At 46.6% G+C, this 19,797-nt stretch overlaps 1 protein-coding gene across 3 annotated transcripts in view; it reads right to left on the bottom strand.

Annotated features, from left to right (window-relative positions):
• Positions 1 to 19,797, bottom strand: part of LOC122417269 (LIM domain only protein 3-like) — an 86,277-nt gene that overhangs the window by 23,220 nt on the left and 43,260 nt on the right. For all 3 annotated transcript variants that reach the window (XM_043430652.1, XM_043430654.1, XM_043430653.1), the window contains exons 2-4: positions 17,100 to 17,195; positions 16,814 to 16,951; positions 15,836 to 15,961 (exon numbers count right to left, since the gene is read on the bottom strand). In XM_043430652.1, the coding sequence (XP_043286587.1) occupies positions 15,836 to 15,961; positions 16,814 to 16,951; positions 17,100 to 17,188 (353 nt within the window). In that variant the 5' untranslated portion in view covers positions 17,189 to 17,195. The remainder of the gene's footprint in view (positions 1 to 15,835; positions 15,962 to 16,813; positions 16,952 to 17,099; positions 17,196 to 19,797) is intronic.

The raw sequence follows: 19,797 nt of genomic DNA, 5'->3' as shown, positions 1-19,797 counted from the left end.
TTGACTCGCCACAAGTCCTGGCAAGCTACAAAGTTAACTCCGCACCAGCTCCTAAGGCTAATGTACAGCGGATCCTCACTTCGGCCAATTCCATCCCTCGGGCTCCGTTCGACTGTTAATGCACTGGAACCACGATCGATACACTTGTTTTCTCGTTGTCCAACGATTCGTCTTGGCGTGCCGGAAGCCCGCACTTGTGGCAGATCTCTCGTTGCTGCATCATTCCAATTTCAGGAGTCTCTTCATCTGGCTTCAGGATCAAGATGGAAGATCAATGAAGATTGATAGTTGGGTATTCTGGAGTTTACAGGATTTGAGATAACCGGACGCCAGTGAATGCGCTTTATATTCTGCATAAAGTAATGAAGGTGGCAACTCCGGGGGAATGGGAGTCAAGGGAAGAGGGACGATGGAAAGTTTCCCTCGGCAAAGTGGCGCGCGACTCGAGAAAATCTTGTTTTCCTTGAAACGGAGCGAACGAACGAGGCAGAGGATTGTTCTTCTTATTCTTCTGCGAGTTTCTGCCCCCCGGCGATCTCGTTCTCGCGCCCGAAAGGCTGAGAAGTTAGAAGCGCGGGGAGGAGAGAGAAACGAGGATTTCTTGAGCCGGTGGTGGCCATGGCGCACGGTTTTATTGTATGAACTCGAAAGCGAGCCGGAGGAAGAGAAAGAAAGAGAGTCCGGGCACGAGAAGGGGGTTAATCTCGTGCCCGGAGCTATGAGAAAGATTTCGCGCCATATTTCTCGATAAACGATAAATCAGAGGGCCCGTAATACACGAGCTTTGGCCTTCTTATGCTTCCCTCTTTTTTGTACGCCTCACTCTCCACATTTTCTTTCTCCTTCTTCGGAGTCACCCCCATTAATCTATGGGTTATCTACGAGCGTCGTCTCTCGCTCTTGGGACGTGGATAAGTGCGCCGGAATGAGCCATTTCGCCCTTGGGAATTCCGAAGAGTTCAACCCCACACACGCACACATACGCTTGTCGGTCGATGTGCTCTTCTTACTTCTTCTTTCGATTGCTACTTCCCGAGAAGAGGGTGATAACGCGGGTCCAGTTTTCCTCGACAGTCCTCGCCCGAACTCACCTCGGGCCACCTCGGGGACGATGCGAGCTGCAAACGTGGCGCAATATTCTCATTCGCAGCCTCTTTTTTCCTCCGCGAGTTCCTTCAACCCCGTCAACGTTAGAAAAACCCGTTTAACGCTCGATCTCGTCCAGGCATGCCGAACGAATTTGGATGAAAAAATAAACTGCTATTCGCCAAGTTACGTACGGGGGAATCGCGATTGCCGGAAAGAAATCTTACGAACGAGAAACTCGCCTTTTCGCGCGGTGAATAATGCGCCAGGGTTATCGTCTCACCTCGAACCTCATAACTCCCTTCCGGAGCCTCCCTCTGTCTCCCACAACACACTCTCATCGATATATGTATACTGCAAACCGGGAGAAAGGATGCTATCAGAAAGGAAAAGAACCTAACGAAGTAAAGAACAACTTTTCGTCTCTACATAGAACACTATCGCGAAGCTTTCTTTTCCTCCACCCTTCCATCCTCGCTCTCAGCAGACTCGACAGCGTGTCCCTCCTCCCCACCCCCGTCGCGCTTATCGTCCAAAAGTTAAGTGGAAGAAAATGCCTGGCGACTGTTACACAGGGAACTCGGATAAAACTTGAAATTGATGCAGTCTTCTGGACCTGCATGGAATAAATGTCGAGAATAATTTCGTGTCTGATCGCTATCGCGGTCCGTTTCCTTGCTGGCCTTTTTTTCTTGTCGTTCTGACGACAAAAAGATGGAACGTTTTGCTTTCTTTTCCTCCAGGGATTTTCACTTTTCTTCGAGCTTCCGCATCAAGCTTTTCGTCCCTCATTGAAACGTCGTTGCACAACTTTCGTTCCTATTTCTACACCGTTGATGTTCTGCTACGAGGATCTTCGACTCTGAGACTAGGAGCCTTTATTTTTCTGTCTCCTGGACACGAGTACTTGTCAAAAATATTTCTTGCGGGTGGGAAAATCCATTGAGCGAGCCCCCGATTCTAATGAATTCATTCCTTCTTCGAATATCCAGCTTTTTAATTCCATTCAAGCGCTATTATTACAAAGATTAATTAGCCGGGTCTGAAAGCCGACTCGGGTGAATAACCGTCATTATGATCGATATTATACGTAAGCTGTGAATAAAGCGTACGAGATACTTAGGGAGTGACGCAGACGTGACAAGAGATATAATATCTGGCAGTCTGTCTCTCCATGCCGAAGACTCTTGTTTCGTTCTCTCTCTCGTTCTGTCCTTACAACCCTTCTATCTCCGTATATACTTTGGATGGCAAGAGCTTCAAGACGTACCTTCGTGTCTGGTACAGATATTGTGCGACTCACGAGTACAATGTGTCAGCAGAGAGAGCTTCTATTCTCGAAACATTCTATTTATCACGAGGCAACTGTCTCAGCCAGATTTTCAAATTGTTTCACAAGAAAAGAGAATTTTGAAGGATTCTCGCTCAATTACACTTATGTTACGTCACCTTAATTCAGAAGCTAAAATTTTCGCTGGTTCCACGAATTCGATGTCATCGAACTTAAGGTAGCTCAGGCAAGAAACGATTTTCTTAAGAAAGTCTTGAATTTTACACAGAGTTTAAATGGGTAGTCGACTGACAGGCGTATCAAATTTTAAAGGGTTCGTCTTATTGGTTATTGAGACAAATGTGATTAAATAGTGTCGTAGGGACTGTGCTTAAAAAATCGTTCATTTTTCCATATAACGAATGAACGCTTCTTACGAAGTTTATGAAAAACGTACGCAATAATAATGAAGTATGCAATGAAGGTTTGCGAAAAAAAACGAGACGATTGTCTTGCTAGTAATGAAGATATATTGAGTTAAAGATTGAACGAAATTGGTAACGAGCTCTCGTATAACCTCACATTTCTTCATGGCTTGGACCATTCCTGTCACAGCCTTCTGTCTTTTTATTAACACTTTTTTCTTGATCCATTTCCCGTTATATTTTTCCTTTGCGCTCTCCAAAGCGATTTTTAACATAAAAAACTAGAGTATTTTCGCCAGGGACGAATGAAATTTGGGGTTCGGTCAGTGATGGATGCCCGATTAAGGAATGGCTTGTTATTTCATTCGTCAAAAGATGAGTTGAAAAAATGCGTTTACGAATGAATAACTCTGACATTAATTTAGAGTGATATCTTTAATTAGGGAGTAAAAATCGATCGAATTTAAACACCCACAACATACGACCCTTCGGGCATGATCTACCTTAAGGCACGAGCGAGATTCGGTCGCTTAAATAATTTTCGTGCACAAAAACGTTTCGTTCGATTCTGCCGGAATTTTATTGACGTCTTTAGCAAATATCTTCAGTGACGTATATTTTGCAATAAAAATTCAACAATAATAAGCCCTGTTGGAGAAAAGAGCACGAAGAATCGTCAAATTATTGCTCGTTTCGTTATCCTTTTTCGGGCATTCGATTCATTGGCACCCCTTGCTTGATGCGTATCGAGAACGAACGTGACCATGCAACGAACAAACTGATTGTAAATCGCAGCGAACGAGAGAAAGATGAAGAGAGAGAGAGAGAAAGAAGCGCGTGGGTTTTCGCGGAATACGTGGCCGAACCGATAAATTGGAATTTTATCATCGCTAATAACCATTCGAAAATTATTATTCGTGGATATTTATACGAGGGCTAACAGTTCGAATGCGCCTTTTCGGAGCCCGCGCACGAGCGGCGGTTCTCTTTCTCCTGCGATTCGCGTGTATTTCCGCATGTACCCCAAACAGAGAGTAGAGAATGAAAAGAGAGAGAAGAAAATGCGTGTTCGACGATTATTTATCTGCTTCGTGCGCATACGTCCGTCCTCGTGCATCCAAATCCGCAGCAGAGCCAGCAGGGCTTTATGGTAAAATGGTGGTTGATCATCGCCCGAACCAGTTCAACCTCCGGCATCGACTGCTCCATCGTTATTCCTAAAAATTAGCAGCTCGTTTACGCGCAAAACATTTTCCGAGCTCTCGCTCCCAAACGCGTAATAATCATTCCATCAATCCTCCTGCATTATCCTCTCACATCTCCCACCCTCTTTTATTTATTATACCAGCCCACAAATATCCAACGCAATCCTCGTCCAATATCTACCCATGATAACCAACGCATCACGCCTCTGTTCCTGTAACCTCATAAGTTCTGCCCATTAATGTGTTTACCACCAGTCCTCATTAATTTAACATTTTTTAAGAGTTCTTTTCCTCTCATCATTATTCCATTCACTTTTTTCACCTTTCCCAGTCATCCATCCGTCCGATTTTCATCGAATTTCACGGCTTTCAACGAAACGTCGAGTGTCTTCCTGGCACGCTCCTAGTTTTCTGTGACTCGCTAAAAAAAAGTGTGTTCCAAGCACCGAAAATTTGCTCAACGTTCTTTCGAGTTCCAACTCAACGAAACGTGGCTCATGCCACGTCCAGAGGGACGAACGTGGGTAAAAGATAAATTTGAAAAAAATCTAAATTTATCGTAAGTTACGAAAGCTCGAATAATTAAATCTAAAGTAGGAACAAGAAATACAGTCAAGAAATTCGTTGTAGGATAAAAGAAATTTAAATCGTCAAAACAAGTTGAAACGAAAAGAAAGAAGGCGAGACGTGACACTCAATCCAAAGTCTTTCATTAAAAATTCACGTTTTCAGATCCAATCCAATTGAATTTTGCTCAATCCAAAATTTTTTGAAAAATCACCGTTCTTCAGTTTCAATCCAAATGTAAACGCACCTTAATTCCCTTTTATATTGAAAAGGTACCGTTTTTTCAAGTTCGAATCGAAACGAGCGCTGCTCCGAGCCTAAGTATTTGATAAAAGAAGACCTGAAATTAGTTTCATTAACGATGGTAGGATGTACGCGAAGCCAGGACGATGAGAAATAACGATCGATACGTATACATACGAGGAATACCATTACGACGATCCTTTGTGGCCGTTAGGAAGCTTCCTATTTTGAAGAGCTCATAGCGTTCCGAGCGCTATATAGGAGTATAAACGGGCAGTTATGCGAAATACACAAGGGTATGATGATTACAGAGCGGAAACGACGAACCTCGACGACGTACCATCATCGAGTTACGATAGGTCGAGACATATACAAGCGCGTATATTTGTCCCTGCGTCACAGAGCTCGTGCTCTCGTGTCGATCGTATTACCTCACGTTTCGTGATGTCATAATGGTATTTGCTAATGGGCAACTCGGCCGCGCGCGCGACCTGCTCTCTCTAGCTATCTCGTTATCAAGCCCCCCGCCCTCTGCCGCTCCACTCGCCCCCCGGCCCTCTTAATGATATTGATAGCCCTCGATTCTCGTTCGATTGTATTGCTTCCAATTCGAGAAGCACACGAATTATGTACCCGGGCATAAATGACGCTGTCATTCCATATTTACCCAACAATATCAATACTTTTATCCATTTTCATGGCGCTCTTCAATTCCCTTCGTTCCCATTATCGATTTCATTGATTCCGGAACTTCGAATATGAGGATGATTATTTTTTAACTTTTTTTTTCGAGCCTCGATCGAACGAGGGGAATTCAGTCGAGTGGGAAACACTCGCGTGCGGGGTCGGATATTCATTCGAGGATCATCATTTTTAACGACTCGGCTGAGTTCTCTTGATGATTTCCTTCCATCCCCACGCGTCGGGATCCTTTATTTTTTCGACTCTTCGATCAAGGTCTTGAAAATTCTAGTGGAAGAGAAGTTTCGCCCTCGGGTGACTTCCTTCCCGAAAAAAAGTGAAAATCCCGTGAATTTTGAAAGTATGAAATTTTCGAAAATAAGCTCGAAGCTTTCGCAGCAATATTTTTCCGCCCGGGGATATTTAAGTGCGAAAACCGTCGCGCGGTTGGCATCTTCGTCGATGACTCGAAACCCACGAGTCCATTCGACCGTTTCGAACGAAACGAAAACAATGAATAAACAGCTAGATTCGTCGGAGCGACGATGAAAACATTCGGACAGTTTGGTAGCGTTGGCAACTAATTCGCGCTGCATTAAAGCCCAAACGTCGAATCCATTAATTTATCGCCATTGGATAAAGAGTTGAAGTATTTAACAAACAGAGAGAGAGAGAGAGAGAGAGCGAGAGAAAAAAGGTCGGTTCGATAATGAGCGACGGTGGGAAACAACTGTTGAATAAATACTTTAAACGTTGCGTTCGGTTATTAAGACTTGGCGAATCTCATTAATGTCGTTTCGATTACGAGCGGACGAGTGCTCCGATGGCTGTGTGCTGCGTGCGTGTTTTTTACTTTTGAGGGTGTAGTTCTCCTCGCGAGCGGACGAGCGAGGTGCACACACAAATTGAGAATCGTTAATTAATCAATCCGCGGCGACTGTACGTGACGCACACGAAGTGTCGCTTGATTTGATAAATAAATCCCGACGTGTGTTATCACTACACGCTACGCGCGAACTCCGCACACAGACAGAGCGAGCGGCGCGGGGGAGGCGGGGCGTACATATAAATAAATATAGAAACGCGGGCACATGTCGAGGTAGGCGAATGTCACCTGGGGGGGAAATCGCATTAGTTTCTAACGATATTTACCGCAGTGAATGCAATTTCAGTATCACGTTTTATCGCAGAGGGGTTTCGCCCTGGTGAGAGTCTCGTCGCCTGCGTTACCATGCTCCTCGCACACGCATGTATCCGGGTATTTTTGGGAGCGGGCCATCGAGCAGCCCCGCTCAGCTAAATTCGTATTTGCCCAATTAATTCCGGGAGTTTAACGGAATTTGATGTTTCGCTAATTATTCTGTCGGGAGGGCGACGCCGATTCGTTCAGCCTCCGCTCTCCCTCTTTCTCTGTATAGAAATTTTATAGATACAAATATCCCCGCGTCCGTCTCCCCGTGCATACCCATTTTATTTTTGCACTCCCGACCTCTGACCATTTTCAGCAAAACGCTCACCAGGACCCTCCCTGCGATCGTGTGACGTCCGAATTGATTACGTGTTCTCTGCGTACAACGAAACGCGTGCTCTCGCGCTTTGCTCGCTCAATTATACCTCCCGTTCGCCCTCCGCACCTTCCTCCTTTTCATCTAATTCGTGCGCGCCTATTTATCGCTCAATGACGTCCATTAATCGTGTCCAGCTGCCTCGAGCCTCGTCTGACAGCTCTCTCAGGCTCACTTCTGCATCATCTCCGACGGGATGAGGACTTGAGCTGGAGATTAGAATGTCGCGGATCTTGCCACCTGCCACTGCCAAAACCGAGTTTAGAATCGTCGGAAATTCGATCCTCGAATTTCCCTCGAGGCTGGAGAGAGCTCACGAGGATTTCAGCGCGTCTGGGCATTGTGAGTGAGCGAAAAACCGGCTGCAGGAGAGAAAATGAGCTCATTTCGAGCTCGTTGGACGCTTTTCAATCTTGGAAACTTGACCACTTCTCACGGTACATTTTCAATCGACCGGCCCCGATATTCGCTTTTCATATCAAACGGCGCGTCGTTCAACTGTTGATTGGAACGTCTTATCGCTTTGTTTTACGATGTAAGAGTAGAAGTGGGAACTCTGTTCAGCGGAGTCTGGTACAGTTCCTGCAGCAGGTCGCAGCGAACATTAGAATGGAATCTCGCTTTTATTCGAGAATGCTTGGAAAATCGTTTTTTTTTTGTTATTTTTTAAAATCATTTTTGACGTCCATACTGATTATAATAGAAAAATGGTCGATGGTGAAGGAATCGAAGGTCGCTTGAGTCGAGGCAGTTTTGGGGTGTAAACTTTTTTGACGCTCGTATCCCAAAGTAGCGACTCGATTCGTTTCAGTTTATTTTGCGGTATTTTTCTCGATGATCGATTTTATTCATTCGGATCATTCTGACAGCTAAAGAATTTCAGGATACTCGGTCGAATGAATTTCATAGTTGCGAATGCGTTCGAGATCATTTTTTAATCAATTCATCAAGAATTCTTTGACGTTCAATTATTCGGGGTATCGCGCGGCAGCATATATCGAAACTTTGATTGCTCGTATTGTGGGCTATCTCATAAAAAACCATTTTTAATGTCGTGAATATAAAACTCGGGGGAGCCGAGATTTCGAGGTCAATCTTCAGCTGGGTGAGATGAAGTTTCGCGTATCGATCTGGTGCCTCCTAGTCAGCATTCATTTGGGTATGTATGGAGTTGGGAAGTGAATTCGAGGAGAAGAATAAAGCAGCGTAATACGCTTTTTCGTTTAATTGAACGTGAAATAGTGGGATTAATTAATTTGAAGATAAACAGTCCGAGCGTACGTGCGAATCGTCAATTGAATATTTTCGAATGAACGCAGACAATCAATTAGTTTCGAATTTTTTTGCTCGGAGTAATTATCGAGCTTAATTACATTTGATCCGCAATTAAACCGCGGAGTTGAGCGTGTTATTTATTTTCCGAGGTAAATAACGCCGGGAGGAATGGATTTTCATATTTTCGAGTTTACAATTGAACGTTGTTTCAACCGAGTTTGTAGATTGAACGAGTGAGCAGAAGAACGTTGTCGCTCGACACTCGGAAGCGTTTAAAAAAATCATTTTTTCTCAGCGTCTGTCGCCAGATGCCAGGAATTCGTAACTGACCCAGTCGAGCCCGGTGGCAAAGTGGATTCCGCAGAACTATGGCAACTCGAGAAAAAAAAGTTCAAAAAAGGCCTCAAAGTTTTGAACAACAAAGGAGAGCTGGTCGAGATGACTGCGGACGAAATACCGCCTCCGGGATTCGCTCGAAGGGGCTTTAGAACAGACGTTCATTTCCAATTGTACACGAAAAAGAACCCAGCGACGCCTCGTGAACTCTTGGCTGATAAGAAATCGGGGAAGCCTCCCGATCTGGGCTTTTTCGATCATCAGAAACCCACTTATTTCATCACTCATGGATGGATGAACACCGGCGACAGCAGTTCCTGTACGCTCATTCGCAAAGGTGAGGTTTCGAGATCCCCGTCGAAAGAATGGGCCGATTTTTGCCATTTTTTCAAACATTCTGTCAATAAATTTAAACGAATTTTAACTTTTCGATCGTTTTTTTGTCTCACTTCCGGCCATATATTTTTTTTCCGAAGCCAACTACCGCAATATTTCTCTTATTTTTTCATACATCTTTTTGACTCTGTTCGGTCGAAGCGCTCCTGAAAAATAACGACGTGAACGTGGTCGTTGTCGATTGGGGATCGATGGCCATTTCAACTTACGGATGGGCAGTGTGCCACCTCAAAAACGTCAGCAGAAGTGTAGTAGCAATGATCAAATTTCTGAAAGAAAAGGCTCATTTGGACCCAGGCAATGTAACGTTCGTCGGGCATTCCTTGGGAGCCCACGTGATGGGAATTGCCGGTCACATGTTGCATGGCACCATCAAGACGATTTTCGGTAATTTTGGTACCCGGAATTCACCAAAAAGTAGTTTTCCACGGTTTCCACATTTTTCCATTATTTTTAGCATTCTTATGAATTCCGTCAAACTGACGAGCGGATTTGAAGCAAAAATTATTTCGATTCCGATCTTTTGTCAATGTTTTTTTCCAAATGCAGGCTTGGATCCAGCCCTGCCACTGTTCATGTTTGCCCAGCCTGGTGACCGGATCTCGAAAACGGATGCGAAACACGTGCAAATAATACACACGTGTGCAGGTTTGTTAGGCTTCGCTAAAGCGATCGGAACATCGGACTTTTATCCGGACGGTGGTTCCATGCAATTGAGTTGTCCGCTCGACGTCAGTTGCGCGTGTTCGCATACGCGAGCCTACGAGTACTACGCGAGGTCGCTCCTTCCGAAGAACCTTTTACAAGCTTGGCAATGCAGGGATCAAGAAAACTTTTTGAGTGGTCGTTGCAAACGGTCAAAAAACTCAAAGTTGGCTAAGATGGGTGGTCTGACAGTGGATCCGGGTTTGCAGGGATCTTTTTACTTGTGGATGGATTCGAAGACTGGAAATATAATATGGGATATGGGGAGTATGATACTGAATACATGGCAGGAATTATTCAGTTGATTGTCTCGAGGAGCGCCCGAGAAATAACAACGCCGAATATTTTCAATCGAGTTTCAAAAAATCTCTAGATCCGTTTTACATTCGAGGTTTCCAAAGGATCAAACGAAAATTCCAGAATTTTAGTAACTTCCGATAGCGCGGTGTTAAAACGCGTCGAATTTCATTGGAGCTTCGTTCGAATGACAACGAAAATCGAGCCTTTTGTCAACGGATTCTCGCCCTTTGATAATAAACATTTACCTGAATTCAAGTATCGATTTCGATGAAACGAATCGACAGGATTCCACTGCTTTTTTCAATCGCCACTAAAAGTTTTGTTTCTCGAAAAAAGCTTTGCAACTTCTCCCTCGAATGATCTGCAGCCTGCGCGGTGCCTGGAGGGAGCGTTGTGGAACGGAGACTGTGCAATCTCGACGAAAGTTAGCAACGTTTGCTCGGTGCATTATGAGCGAGCATTTGCCAGTCTCAAATGCACTATCGTATGGACTCGCGAAATCATAGCGAAGCTTGTACACACACGGTCAACTGGTACCATGACTCGGTAATGTGTAAATCCCGCCCTCGCGAGAGCCCCGGCGAGCTCGCTCGACCTCCGCTGCTCTTGGTCTGTGCATTTACGTGCAAGCTTCCCGCTGATTTATGCGTACCGCTAATTACCACGGCGCACGCTGTGTGCACAGCGTTTTATTCACGATCACGCGGATTTATCGGAATTTTATTTAGACGAGACTTGCTTCAATTTCTCTCGTTATTGTTTCAATATTTCGTGGAGCGAATGGGAGCTCAAGAGCGCCAATTCCGTGCTGGGATTCTCGAGATTATTATCGAAATAAAAGTCGCTTTTAATCTGTCCAAGGAATCAACGATTTTCTCTGACTCGAGCGCGCGAAAAATATTTTTCTAGCAAATCTGTACAAAATTAATATATCGAAAAGCGAGGGCAAGCCAAAAAACAGTTTCCTCCTCGATTCACGCGCAGCTGAACCGCGCGAGATTACGTTAGTGATAAAAAATCGATATCGGGATGAAAACAAAGGATGATTTTAGCAAGAGCGAAAGATTTGGAGTGATTGGAATCTCAAAGGGGAACGGATGAGCGGCTGGGTTAGAGGAGAATCAGCTCTCGCGTCCGTTTCAGGTTGATTTGAAATGGACGAAACGCTTATTCCGTGCGATCGGCTGTCTCGATTCGCGGGTATCGAATGGAGCACAGAGAGGAGCATCCGACGCGTCGGCTCACGCGTCGAGCTTTTTCGCGCTGCCACAGAGTCTCTCGCTTTCTCTCCGTTTCGGTGTGAATGAAGCTACAGATATGAAGTGCAGAGGAATATATTTGAGGGCGAAGGGAGGTGCGAGGGGTTGCGAGCATTGGATAAGGGTGCGCGAGACATCGGGATAGTTTGGTTGGGTTCTACGGCAAACAGAGAGCTCTCTGGCAATGCGCGACTGTTGGCTCTAGGTTATCCGATGACAAAGCGAGGTTTCGGCTGTCTGTGGCCCCTTCCCGTCGGATCCGTCCGTCCCCCGCGAGCGCTTTGCTACCCTTTAGCAAAGCGCTCGCGGGGGAGCAGGTTTCTCTCGCTCGTGCTCGCGCGGATTATCGGCATTGAAAATGCAACCGAAGCCCAGTGTTCGGATGCAGCGGCGCTTGAACGCGATACGACCCCCCCGCGGAACGGAAAACCGGAAGTTTGCTCCTTGTCAGGCTGCTGCGCGACTGTGGATGCTGCATCAGAGCTCGATTTCGGAGTATCAGCTACACATTCCCGGCACCGCCAGCGGAGAGGAGGTTTGCGTGTACGTGGGTGAGAATACGCGAGCGTGCGTGGATCCGTCTATAGAGATATATAAACGAGCGGCTGCGGCGTGCAAGCGACGAGTGCAGTGTATAATGCGAGCGATATTCAGGGCTCGCATATCTGAGTGTTCCTTTGATTATTTTCCTCCTTTTTTGTCCCCGCCCACATTCCGATTCGCTGAACCGACGCGCCATCGCGAGATTAACGAACAATTCAGTCCAATTGCAATTGTGCATGTTGGCTAATGGAACACAATGGAATATCACACGGCGAGCTACTTTCCTTTTCGTCACCGCGCACTCTCTCCTCGTTTTTCGGCTCGTCGGCAGGCCTCTTCGAGAAATTCCGTCGTCAGCGTTGCACAACGCACCGCTGAGAGAGAAGAACGCGGGCTGAGTTTGTCTGCGAGTATCGAAGCTGAGGGAAAGCCACCCCCGCGGGGCTCGTAGCTAAATTGGCCGCAGTATATTACCCCTCGGAGTCCGCATTTAATTTGAATATAATCGGGCGACGATCTCTCTCGCTCGATCTTTATTCCTCTCAGTTTCTCTCGGCGTCGTTCTCTTTCTCAAGAGTAAGCGAGACTCTCTTGGAAGGAATAAGCTACTCCTGGCGCACTTGGGACTGCGTGACGCTGACCGGAAGTCGCCCCGGGACACGGGAAGCAAAATGGCCGACCGAACAAACTTCGAGCCCGATGTGTGCGGCCACCCCGGTAAGTTCCGCGACGCGCGCTCCCATAAACACACACACACACACGCAAATACGCATCCACCCCGCGGTGTAGAAACTCGAGAATACGCAAATAGCCTGGTGCGAAGTTGACTTTTCATTGTGCTCGCCTTACTGAGAAATCGTCGTCGGTTTTACACCGTACAACCCCCCCCCCCCCCCCCGTCCCCCCGAGCCCCTCGCAGTCCTCGCCCCGCCGCTGTATCGTCCTCGAAGCCTTTGCAACCTCTGACCACGACACCGGAAGTCATTCTTCTTCCACTGCACCGATCCCCACTCCCGGACGACTCGGGTCGAGATTTTTTGCCACTGTATCTACTGTGCGCGATCTTGAGATTTGGATATTTCAACTCTCTTCACTCCCTTTTCCCTCCCGGGCGCATCGATTCGGAGAAAATTTATCAAATTTTTTTTTTTGACACAGAAACTTGATCACAAGACCATTTTTTTCCATTTTCTTTCATTCGTTCTTGAAAATTCTGTCAGTTTTCATTTAACACTTTCCAAAGCTACTGCTTCTGTTGCGAGGTCGAAAAAGTATCGTATTTCGGGGTCTCCGAGAATAAAGAGCGTCCCAGAGATAAAGATGATGAAAAAATGTAAACTTTGACTCAAATTCCCCCGTCACTTTGATCATGATCAGGTCGAAGAGTGGCCCCGAGTCGCAGCGAGTTACCAACCAGAAAAATGCAACGCCACAGTAGAACTGGACAGTGCCGGAATGACTGACCGCCAGAAACGTGTAAAACTAAAGCGCAAATTCCCGAAAAATAATTCGGTTTCAGCGACGTTGAGAAATAATGGAAACGCCCACGCTGCTAGTTAGGAATAACGAATAAAAATCATCGTGAGTTGTGATCAATGAGCCGCGTATTCACACCGATGAGAAAAAAGTGTATACAAATTAGCACACTTAGTTGCGAGTATGGTGAGTGAGTTTGAGTGGAGTTTACGCTCCTCGAAGACTCTCTCTCTCTCTCTCTCTCTCTCTCGTTTCGTGGCAAAGTGTATGGTTAAACAACTCGGGTGTTTTATGCGCTCGCGGGCTCTTGAGTCTGCTCGGCGATCGCGTGACCCAACGGCCATATCCGTTTCCGGGGCTATGGTCAAGCATCGTACCGGGGTATATAACAAACCATTCAACTTTTGGCTCTCGAGCTGACAGAAGGACGTGGCTGGAGGAGTATGCCAGCGGGGAATGTGGGGATTTGCGCTCTTTCGATAGGGAGCAACGAAAATATTCGCGAGCAAGAGGTTACCGAGTTCCCTGAGCATTGGCTCTCGCGTTGACCGGCCCGATCGTATCTTCCGTTCACGAAAGAAAGTGCTCCTTCGACGTTTCGGTTACCGAGACTCTTTCAGCTCTTTCTTTCCGCGGCTTTATTTGCCTCTTTCTCTCTGTCTGCTTCGCTTCGCTTTTTTTTTTTATTTTTTTATTTTTTTTATTTTCCTCTTGTTTTCTTTTTTTACGATTATACATACATTGTGCACGTTCGAGGGCTCGTTCGCTCCTTTCTCATCGGTTTTAAACATCTAAACGCGCATCCGGTCGTTTCTCTGCCTCTATGGGTACTCGTTATTTCATAGTGAGCATACACAACACACCGCGCTGTGGTAACCCTTTCGTACGATTAATCATTTCTTCTCCCTCCCCTCGCTGTCCGACTTGAGAGCAGCAAAGGGGGGCGGGGGAGGGGGAGGGGGAGAGACATTTCTTCTCATTTCTCTCGCCACCAATTAATCTCGCATGTTTTGCTATTGTTGTTATGATTTTTGATAACGAGAAAAAATTAATCAGGCGAATGCCAACGCGAGAAAGGTCACAGAAATGTCATGCAGGATGCCACGGCGTATGCGATGTTGTCGCGTCAGCCCCGGATGACATTAGACTCGCCCGAAATACCATCAAACCCCCTTCTTCACCCCCCGCCGCGCGGAGCTTCTCTCTCGTTTTATACCCGAAATATTTCCTCCTTCCAGGCGCTTTGAATTTTTTCGTTTTTTATTTCTTCACTCCTGTCATTTTTTTCTGTCTCTTGTCAGTTCGCTGGCTCGCTGGCAATTAAATATCCACCGTGAATTTTTCCCTTCCGACTGACTCGCGTCACGGATTTTTTTCTCGGGTTAAAAGAAAAATGGAATAATATAAATAACGAAGTTATACTCGACGGTGGATTATCGCTTTAACCGCTCGAGCCCACGCTCCACGGGGATGAGCTTCGAGCTTTTTATACGTTGTTTCGTATCGCTTCGTTATCCGTGAGAAAGTCTCGGTCTTCTCGTTTTTGTAAAAACGCTGGAGAACTCCGTTCGCCGTGAATCGAAATTGCGGTAAAATACAAAATCATCGTGAGCCCCCGCGAGTTTGGAAACTCCACCAGAAACTAGTCGAAATGGGGAGGAATCCGCTGGGGAAGAAAAATAAGAGAAGATTCAAGCACAACAAGAATTCAATTGACTCAATGATTCCTTCCTGGTTTTCGGCTCCGGCGGATCAGTGACACGTTCACACCGAAAGATCGCAGTGCCAAAAGAGGCATTTCTGAGACTGAATTAGCAATGGAACTTAAAATTGAGGTGAAGTCGAGTCGTTGGCTCGAGGAACGAGAGTTTCTGCAGAAAATTTGGGGCTTGTTGTGAATAAGTGAGGGAAAAGTGTGTTCGTGTGTGTGCCTGTGTGTTCTAAAGTTTCGAGTCCCTTGAGATTGAAAGAGTGAGAAAGAGAGAGCGAGAAGTAGCTCTTTCGGGGTGTGCTCACGAATTAAATTGTTATACGGATGAGCTGGCAGGAAGTTGGAGGAGCGAACAGCCGAAAGTGCAGAGAGTGAGTAAAGGCAAGCAGTCGACAACACGCTTCACTCTCCGCGAATATTCGAATAGGCAGCTCTGCCGCCGGCTGTTAATGTTTAATCGAGAGCACCTCTCAGACTTTGTTAATAAATACCAAGGGAATGGGACGAAGAGTGGGAAGTGTGCGATTCATAATTCGAGTCATCGTGGCGTCTTGAATCTCAGTGACAATTTTATCAACGACTCGAGCACTTTCTCGTCAATTCTTCCTTCAAAGGGTGCTTCATGAAATTTTTTCTGCTTCTGCTTAAAAAAATTGAGTTTTTGCTCCGTGTGCTGATCTTTGATCCCTGCAGAATCTTGAGAGAACTTTGGAATCACAGTTTCCCATGAAAATTGATAATTTTTAGTTCCTCTGAGCCGAGCATGTCGATTGACAGTCAAAAACCACTCACCTGTGATTGCATTGCTGACAGGCGAAGCACTCGAGATGGTAGACGTTGGTTCGAGCTCTCATAACCATCTCGAAAGCTGGAATGACTTTGCTGCAAGCTGCGCAATAGCCAGTGCTGCCGAAGAGTCTGTCAAAAGTAAAAAAACATCAAAATCAAGAAAGAGAATAAAAACTGGTAAATATGAATAGACAAAAACGATGGAAAAAATGTTTTTTTTTTTGCTTTTTTTCACCAACGTCGAGCACGAGTGAAAAAAATGATTGCAGAGTCCAACTTTGATGTCAATTTCAGTCCTTTTTTCGTCTCATTTCCGCCCCAATAATTCAAACGAAAATGACTCCCCGCATCATCGTATCTGCGTTCCGATAAATCGGAGTGAATCATCTGCAGACGTTGATGGAAGAGACGCGAGAAAAAGTTCGAACAAGCATGTAAGAAGCGGGCCGAGAACGGCGAGGGACGAAACACACAGAAACAAGCGTGCACACTAATATTCTCCTCAAATATTGAGCCATTAATAAAGACCACAGTTTCAATAGCTCGTTCATGTTCGGTGATGCGCGTGGACACGCAAACACGTACATACAGAGATAGAGTCATACAAACAGACTCGCTCACAATGCCACCTGGGCTCGTTCCCTTGGGATTTCGTAATCTCAACATGCTTTATTTACTTTACTAACGTGAAGCTTCTCCGATTCCTCGTGAGAGGCGCAAAGACAAATATCTCTATATATAATGTGTGTGTGTGTGTTTGCCGAGGACGCAGAATTCCGTGTATTTTGTTCTCGAAGCCAGCAGCAGCTCAATTCAATAAAGAAAGCTCATCTGTAAAATTCGATTTTCTCGAGTTTCATCAAATTTCAATTATTCCACGTATAAAACCTCGTCGTTTCATATTTCATCGAGCTGCTTTCCTACCATCTTCGTCTTATCCATACTCCCATGCATATTTCACGAACGAGAGTGTCTAATCACCTGAGATAATCTCGCTTGCACAGGATTAAATTCGCCTTCGTGTACAGGGTCGAACCAACCTCGCCAAGTCGGCAGTCGCAACAGCCACATTTCAGACAATCCTCGTGCCAGTACATGTCCAATGCTTTCAGTAGATATCTGAACAATGAAATTATAAGAAATTTCATACTCGAATGGTAGCAGTGGAACGTGGGGATGGAGGATTATTTAATGGCAGTTTTCGAATTAATTGGCGTTTGTAAATAAACGAAGGGGGGGATGGTAAATGTAGGAAAGGCTGACTCACCTTTCCGTGATGGGTTTTCCACAACCTGCGCATTCTTGTTGCACAGCACCATTTTTGCTCGGTTCGCTCTTACTCACGTCCATAGTCATCTTATTTCTGAAAAACATTGAAAAATGACGAGCCATTAAATTCTCGTTGCTGGAAACGTTTCTGAATGTTGTTTTGTTTTGGTTTTATTTTTTTTCTTTTTTCGAGGATTTTCACAGTAGCTGAAACAAGAGGATTCGAGTGCGCACGATTTTTCAAAGACGCTTGGCGCAAAGCGATTCGTTGATCCGTTTTTGGGATGACGCGGAAATAGCTCGTCGGGTTCCGATTCGCATAAAATATCGCGACAAACGTTGGCGAAAACGGACTTTAAACAAGTTTCAGCGGCAGCTGTCGCTACGATCGGAGGGTTTGTCGGGGTTTGTCTATGAGTAATTAGAGTTACGGCTTGAGAATTAAACCGCGGTTCAGTACCATCTGTGTCCGAGTACCAGGAGGCTGCGAAGAGCGAGAGGGTGGAGGAGGTTTGATCGTGGGTGTCCTGCCAAGCATCCTGCTCCGCGAGCTGCCGTTGGCTGCGTGTGGTCAGAGTTTAGAATCGAATTAGTTTGACCCCAGCTCGAAGTGCACACACGGTGGTATCCACAGCTATATACATTGGCAAACATGGGGGCTAGATAGTCCACACATAGATACAAACACGTTTAGCAAGCTCGAGCGGGTCCTTCGACAACTCTCTCTCTCTGGACGGGAGCAGCGGCAGTTTGTCAGAGCGACGCGCGTTCCTGGTAACGGCTGTGCTGGAGCTAGACACGAGGCTGGAGTTCGGCTGCTGTGCGCTCTGACGAGCGTGGGAGGCCAATTCGTGGCTCGATTTTCCAGCGAGTTATGAGCGTTCGAATGGAGTTTAGAAAATAAAAATTGGGCTTGGAAAGACTGCGGGGGGACTCGACGGCGACTGCTCGGTCTTGGACATCGATTGGACGGAGCCCGAAGGAGCGAGGACTTGCCCAACTATTGTCACCGTAATATCCCCCCCCCCTCGGACCCTCTCCAGCTCCGGCAAGCGCATACGCTATGAGCAAAGTTTCGCTGCGGTTTGCAATATGTCCCACGGACCCCCGAGATCGCTGCGACGACTCCGAATCCGCCTGGACAATATTCACGGGGATGTTAATATTGCGGCCTGGAAGTTCTCACTGCAAACATTTTGGTCCACCGAACGAAGCGCTTTGATGGTGTGCACAGGAGGCTCGTTCCACAGCTCTGTAGCTATGATCCTACGAACTGTTATTCGAGTACGCGTATCATCATTCGCACAATCTCTTCTTCGCTCGAGATTGCGGGAGCGTTGAAACGGCTCGAACTTTGTGCTGAGATGTTCGGGAGAGGGATGACCCTGACCGCGAATTCCTGCGGTTTCATTCCGCGCGTTTTCCCACTGATCTCATAAAATCGCTCTTAGATCTCTGGGAGGCTGGGCGAGGCAGGAAGATCGTTGGGAAGGCGTCTGTTTTGTCTTTGTCGGAGAGGAGGGAGAAATCGGATCGAGGCGACTGGTGCATGTTTTTCTGTCAAAACGTCGTTCGGCCCGGTCGGATCGAGGCCTTAAAGTACGTCGAGCCAGCTCGTTCGCAGAGGCTCGTCGACACTCTTTTGAAACAGGTCGTTGAGGAGTTTGAGTTTTGATTCGAAAAGGCCAGAGGATGTTCGATCAACGGCCGACGAGTGAGATCAAATTTTTGCCTCGTGCTTCTCCCCGTTTTTCATTCGATGTAAGCGTGTAATTGGTGGAATGGGACGGGTAAAAAAGAGGAAGGTGAATGGAGTTAATTGATCGAATCCCTTTCTGGCGCAAATCGATTTACTGGCAGAGCCACGGAGGAGAGTTCTCTTGTCGAAAAGCCAATGAGGTGGAGGATTCTTTAGCGAATGAAAAAAAGAGAGGCCAGCAGGGAGAGTTCTGGTGCTCGCTCTTCCGTAATCGGTAGCGCGAGAGACGATGCGAGGCTGCTGCGACGCCGTCGATTTCCAGCCGTGCACAGCAAGAGCGAGCGAACCCGAGAGCGAGAGGAAGCAAGAGGAGAGAGAGAGAGAGAGAGAGAGGAGCGAGGGTGCTGAATGCAGCCAGAGTCCATAACGAGGCGACAGAACACAGAGCGAGAAGGGCGTCGATGGGACAGTGGAAATCGAGAGCATCGAAGCTACGCGCGCGGACGGTGAACCAGCTCGCAGGTGTTTTGTCTCCGTGTGCGTGTGTGTCGGCTCGCACGCGGGGATGCTCTCGGTGAGCACGGAAGTGTGCTCGCATCGCATGGCAATCCGTTCATCGGCCGTACCATGATCGGATCATCCACGGGCTGTGGATCCTCAAAGCGACGATAATTCGATTAGCCGACGGGACTAGCTTGGCTGGTGTGTGCGTTCATCAACCGCTAACCACTCTATATATCCTAGCTAACCGATATGCTGCGCGGAAACACCCTTAGTCAACCGACCCTTCTTCCATACTCGGATTCTCTGTTCGCTCAACGTGCTTCACTCTCCCTCTCGGCCTCTCTCACTTTTCTAGCCCGCGTGCACTCCAACCGGCTGTTATCGAGATGAACATGTTCAGCGAGAATGACCGCTCGGTATAACGAGCCTCTGGATTTTCCCACCGGAGCGGCATCGAGAATTGAATCGACTGCGAATCGAGTACTTTGAGGGA

Source organism: Venturia canescens, chromosome 10 (genome assembly GCF_019457755.1).
Source record: "Venturia canescens isolate UGA chromosome 10, ASM1945775v1, whole genome shotgun sequence".
NCBI lineage: Eukaryota > Metazoa > Arthropoda > Insecta > Hymenoptera > Ichneumonidae > Venturia > Venturia canescens.
This window is presented reverse-complemented; position numbering and strand designations above follow the sequence as displayed.